Raw genomic sequence first — 5,598 nt, forward strand, 5'->3', positions numbered from 1 at the left:
GAGCTGATTGAGAGAGTTTTGGCAACATTAATTTAGGATCTGCACCTTAAGTAGTCAGGACGCACGGTCAGTCTGGAAGATTAGGCTATCTATTTTCTAAATGCAAACTTACCAGGAAGTTAGCTTGTTTATATTGCAGGAGCAGGAAAAAAACCTCAAATCAAACACTCAGCAAACCTCCATTCAAACACTGATCCTTCACTTGCTGACAGCCGCATGAAACAGCCATACCTTCGGATGTCTCCTGGTTTAATTGGCGATGGACTAGGCTCAACACCTTTCTTCTTGCCATCCAATCTGTTCCCAGAGCCAGAGAATGCCTATGTATACACGAGTTTTAATTTAACCGGATCTTGTATTTGAAAGCACACTGCACGGGGATACTATATTCTGTAAAATCTTACCATAATTTTTATATAATTATTTGATGCAGCATGTTTCTTTTTGGTACATAAACACTGATGAACACTGGGTTTGGGAGACCAAAACACACTCCTATTTATATACTGGCCTTTTAAGGACAGCAAGTCATGCTCTTACCAGCTGTAAGCACCATAAAACATTCACAGATACTTGCCAGTTAAATGAAGAGCACCTCTAAGAACAGGTACTAGTATTTTGCAGTTGTTTGGGACAACTTCTCCTCACCATTTTACAACATTCAAAACCAAGCAGAAATAGGAGACTTACACGAAATCCTATGTCACTCACGTATCCACTATGGTCTGCTTCAACATCCTGTGAGGAGAAAAACGGTTACTTCATTGTATTCATGTTGTGATATGCAGAACACATGAAAACAGTTCCACCGATTTCTGACCAAACAGAACTTTAGACTAACCCATTTCCAAAATCAACAGTTGTTAAACAACCATCTCCTAAGTAACACAAGCAAAAGCATCTGTTTGTAAAGTTTAGTCTTAAGAAATTGTTTCAGGGAAAAAAAAAAAAAGTATGCTGATGCTCACTGCTCCATCACAAGCAAGGCTGACATCTAGAGAATGCATTTTTCAATTATAGAAGCTTAACTTACTGTGGTCTCTTCCTGTTGTGCACTTCTTTCTGGTTCTTTGTACCCCAAAGGAGCATCAAAATCCACCTATTTACATAAGAAGAATGAAAATAAGCGTTTTTTCTTTCAATCATTAAGCTTTATAGTACTATTCCTTAAAACTCTACAAACTATCACTCCGTTTTTATGTAGAAAGAACTGAGGTTTGCTTGTTAAACATTTTAACTCGGAACTAAAAAGACTAAGCCTCCCAGGTATGAGTGTTAGCATGCAATTGAAACAGAGCAGTAAAACAGCACCCCAACATATCACTGCAGTTTGAATCAAGACAAGGCTGCTAAATAAAACTCAGATTACAAATCACATTGAATCTAAACATTAAGTTACAGGCACTACAGTCACCTGATGGTACATGAAGTGCAGCTCATGAGCACAGATGTGGTTACAAAGGTACACAGAGTACTCTCTAATGAGTCATCTTCCCTATGCCATCTGATTTTACCTTTCCTGCATCAGAGGTGCTTGGTGTACAGCACTATCACGGAACGAGATGCCCTCCCCTTTTGGGAGGACACAGTAAAAGCACACTTTCCACATCAGCTTTAACTTACATTCATATCGCATTCTATGATGGACACAGCCTTATCTGGTTTGGTCTCCATTACCCGAAGCTCATAGATCTGAAACAGCAATTAGTATTTTAAGATGCACATGAAAGAGCTCAACTTAAACAGAAGAAAAGCGTATCTAAACCTTTCCCTAAAAACTGAAAAAAGTGCTCTTTAGATTGAGGACTGGATACCACAGGGTCTCTAATGAACATGAGAGCAAAGATTTTTAACTTAGAAGACTGCTATATTCGGGAGCTAGAGAGCCTACCTTTTACTGTACCTTGCTGCACTCTTACTGTACCTTAATCTGCGTTTTTGAAAGCAAATTATGAATTTAGGATAAATTCTGTCCCTTGACTTGTAAAAACATCAACGGCACAAAGATTTATTTTCTTGTGAGTCAAAAACCAGTCTAAACAGCAGCTCAGGAGAAGACTTAACTGACCCCTTTTTTTCTTCCAGTAGAAAATCCAACTGTGAAATCTACCATCTGGGATTACTTGCCAACAATAGTGCAGAGCTCTTGTGCTGGATGTTGGTACTAAAATAATCAACAACTGATCTTAGTCTACAATGCCAAGTGATCAAAAGTGCACATGCTGCCAGAAATACTCATCTATAAAACCTATTCACAAGATGTAGTCAAAGTACTTATGTGGCCACAATCTACTGAAATACAGCATACTTTTTTACATGGGGTAGAATTTATTTCCTCAAACTAATGTTACCTAAATTAAACTTGCATGGACTGGTGTTGTATACTGCACCTTTTCATTGTAGTTGATGGCAATAACATCCCCAGTAGTTAGACAAGCGAAGTTTCTCAATGCATTTTCTAATCTTTGGAGTATGTTAAGATGAAACATTTGTTTTCAATGCAATATCAAAGTTTTAAAGTTACTATGCTATAAAACTCCGATCCTCGGTCTCTCAAAGGTGGTTTAAAAGTCATCAGTACTGCAGACAGCCTTTTAGTAAACATTTGGGTGTATGAGTTCTTCTACAGGACACTTAAACTCATTGGACTTTAAGCTAAGATTCATGCTTCTTCGCTCCAGGCTACACTTTGTGCCAGCAGTTTGCAACATCTCTGTACATAAGTTCCCCATTGTTTTTGTTTTCAAAAGGAGCAGTAGTTATCTACTACTGGAAGAGCATGAACCATGCCTGAAAAGCTAGCTCTTCTCCCAAATTGGAGTGAGGAAGCAAACTTGTGTCCCCTGCTCCACAATTGATAGGAAGGATACACAGCTTTCGGATTGGTGATGTCCAGAAAATCTGGACTCTGTGGCTGAAATTTTGAGTAAGTAGCAACTTGAAGATTAACACTCTCCACTTGCACAAGGCCTCCCTCTTCCAGCAGCAAGTTCTGCATCATCTGCAACGATGAAAAAAAAAAAAAGATAGAAACCACTATCAACAAGACTGATGTTTCCAATTCTCTTTCCTTGAGTATACTTATTTTTGCTGGGGCAACCAGCTTCCTTGAAATGCACCAGTTTACTATGGTTTAATCCCAGGAGGAACAGTCAGGTACATCTTAAAAAGCAGTCTGTTCGCTTACTTAAACTCTAAGGGAGGGAACCCTGAGCTGACACTGAAAGCTGTTGTAGGAACATGATTAGCAAAGACATGCACTTTCCACCTGTTTAATATTAAACTGGCAACTCACTAATCCTACTCTTCAGGTTTTGACAGTTCAGCATGAGACAACTCACCCAGTGTGGAAGGTAACATATGCCCTCATCAGCCACAAATTCAAGCACTCCACAGTGAGTCATTCGGTCTGAATTTTTATTGGTCAGCTTAAACAGCATTGGGTAAGTAATATTAAGTCGGCCTGATGAGAAAGGAGAAAAAAAAAGTCTTTGTTAAAAGCCATTAACACATTTCTGAAGCTTTCAGAGATTGAACATTAGCAGGAGAATGAGCCAGACTGTAGGATAGGATTCCCCTCACACCATTGTTCTAATTGCTAAAAACTACAAAACCAGGAGAGAACGTAGATACACAAATACTGTACTACCATCGCACTTAGAGCTTTAACTGCCTCTCCAATATTTCCCTAAGCTCAGAGATGATCAGGCAGCAGGTATTAGCAGAGGAATCTATTACTGTTATGTCATTGAGCTATTATCAGTTAGCTCCTACCTAATGAATTTTAACAGGCTCTGCCTATTTTAAAATAAAATCCTGACTAAACTAATTTCTCAAATAAATTCTACTAAGGCTAAAACTCTGGCGGGGGGGAGAGGGGGAAGGGAAGGAGGAAACCCTTAGTTAAAAAGGCCAATAAAGGCCATTTATAGTATTGATTCAGTTATTTTTTTTCCCCCATTTCAAAGTTAATTATCATTTATTTTGTCTTTAAATTAAATTTTGCTCCAGACAACAGTATCCAGAACAAGCAGGTTAAGATTAAGAATTTACTAGATTAACTGTAACCGTTATATTCAGTATGCTATTAGTAGTTAATAAATATTGATTCATGCCTCAGGAAGCCAAACACTTCAGATGTCTGTACTTAAAGATAGACAAGCCCCATTAATTCCAACAGACAAAATACTTCCAACATACATTTTTTGAACTAATTAGTCTCCTATTCTCTATTTAAGTCGGATTTTAATAGATAACTCAAATACTGTGGTATTTGCTTACGCATTTGCTCATATTTCTAATGTTGTTATTCCAGAATAAAATATTCACTTACTGAGTTGATCCAAAGCCGATGGTGGCATAATTACTGCAGAAATGAATTAAGAATGTAAGATTAGGAAAAGTATGACTGTACAAAGAGTAGATAATATACACTTTTATCACTCTTTTCTCTAAAATTACCTCCAAAAAAAGGAGATTCTAAAATCTCCTGCAAATTAATTTCTGAGCCAGAGATTTCACTAGAATCAGTCATGACAAGTACACCTGCTAGCACTGAGACTTCAGAATTTAATCAGGAAAAATGAGAAGGCAAGGTTTTACAATACCTAGTACTAAAGAAAATGTTTCCTAAGGGCTTACAATACCTAGTACTAAAGAAAATCTTTCCTAAAGGTAATTTTATTTGTTTGGGCTTATAGGTGGTCTTTAATCGATGCCAACTCAAAACAACATAAGATTAAGTCTGACAGCCTGAAAATTAAATTGGCTGATCTCTTCTCCTTGTTCAAGCAAAGTGAGGTACAACAACGAGGGGAAAAAAGTCCTTAATCATAAATTTCCATGGCTCATAATGGGCCCAAGATTTTAACAAGAGACTTTAAAAAAACAGAATGTCTTCTTCTAATGCTCATAAACCAGGACTCACTCGGTAAGATTTTTAATTACACACTAATGTGCTAAAACCCTCCGCCTTCCTTCTTAAAGCCCCATCCGGGGTGCTCTTCTACCACAAAGCCAACAGTACGTCTCCATGCTGTTCAACAATGTTTCTGCAGTCTTGCCCAAAAGCTGTATTACTTGACATTATTCACAAACACTCTTCCAACAGGTTATTAGTCAAAATAAAACATGCACATACTCTTCCCGCCTTTCTCCACATCTGACCTGTCATTAGGTCCAGCAAGCATGGATACCGAGAAGCAGCGGTATTGGGTTGAGAAACGGTTCTGGAAAACCCGAGGGATGGGGTGATCAAACATATTAAAAGAGAACTAGAAAAAAACCAAAACAAAACACAAAGAACATATTAATAGGTATCGACAGCACACTGAAGTGTTACAGCACTCACTGAAGTCTCCCGAAGTTCAGCTACAACCACGCCTAGGAGCCGTACAGTTATTTCCCCGTCCACTGAGGCGCCCCTTGTTCACACAGCTTACGCGCTGCTTGGGCACAGATCTGTGCGCCAGGCGCTCCGTGGGGAGGCAGAAAATGGAAGCGACGCACTTCCAGGTTACGCTTCAAGTCAGGCTTGCCTGACCAACCGACCAGCACGGGCACGGGCGGCGCTCCGCGGAGGAGACGCCGGCACCCGTC

General features: G+C 39.0%; 1 protein-coding gene across 1 annotated transcript in view; it reads right to left on the bottom strand.

Moving 5' to 3' along the window:
* The window catches only part of UFD1L (ubiquitin fusion degradation 1 like (yeast)), a 6,507-nt gene extending 1,240 nt beyond the window's left edge, over positions 1–5,267 (bottom strand). Inside the window, exons 1-9 of the mRNA XM_010281475.1 lie at positions 5,141–5,267; positions 4,334–4,366; positions 3,342–3,463; positions 2,871–3,001; positions 2,391–2,463; positions 1,624–1,692; positions 1,034–1,099; positions 691–738; positions 232–320 (exon numbers count right to left, since the gene is read on the bottom strand). Of these exons, the coding sequence (XP_010279777.1) occupies positions 232–320; positions 691–738; positions 1,034–1,099; positions 1,624–1,692; positions 2,391–2,463; positions 2,871–3,001; positions 3,342–3,463; positions 4,334–4,366; positions 5,141–5,261 (752 nt within the window). The 5' untranslated portion in view covers positions 5,262–5,267. The remainder of the gene's footprint in view (positions 1–231; positions 321–690; positions 739–1,033; positions 1,100–1,623; positions 1,693–2,390; positions 2,464–2,870; positions 3,002–3,341; positions 3,464–4,333; positions 4,367–5,140) is intronic.
* Between the last annotated feature and the right edge of the window lie 331 nt (positions 5,268–5,598).

The sequence above is a fragment of the Phaethon lepturus genome, unplaced genomic scaffold (assembly GCF_000687285.1).
Source record: "Phaethon lepturus isolate BGI_N335 unplaced genomic scaffold, ASM68728v1 scaffold13932, whole genome shotgun sequence".
Taxonomy (NCBI): Eukaryota; Metazoa; Chordata; class Aves; order Phaethontiformes; family Phaethontidae; genus Phaethon; species Phaethon lepturus.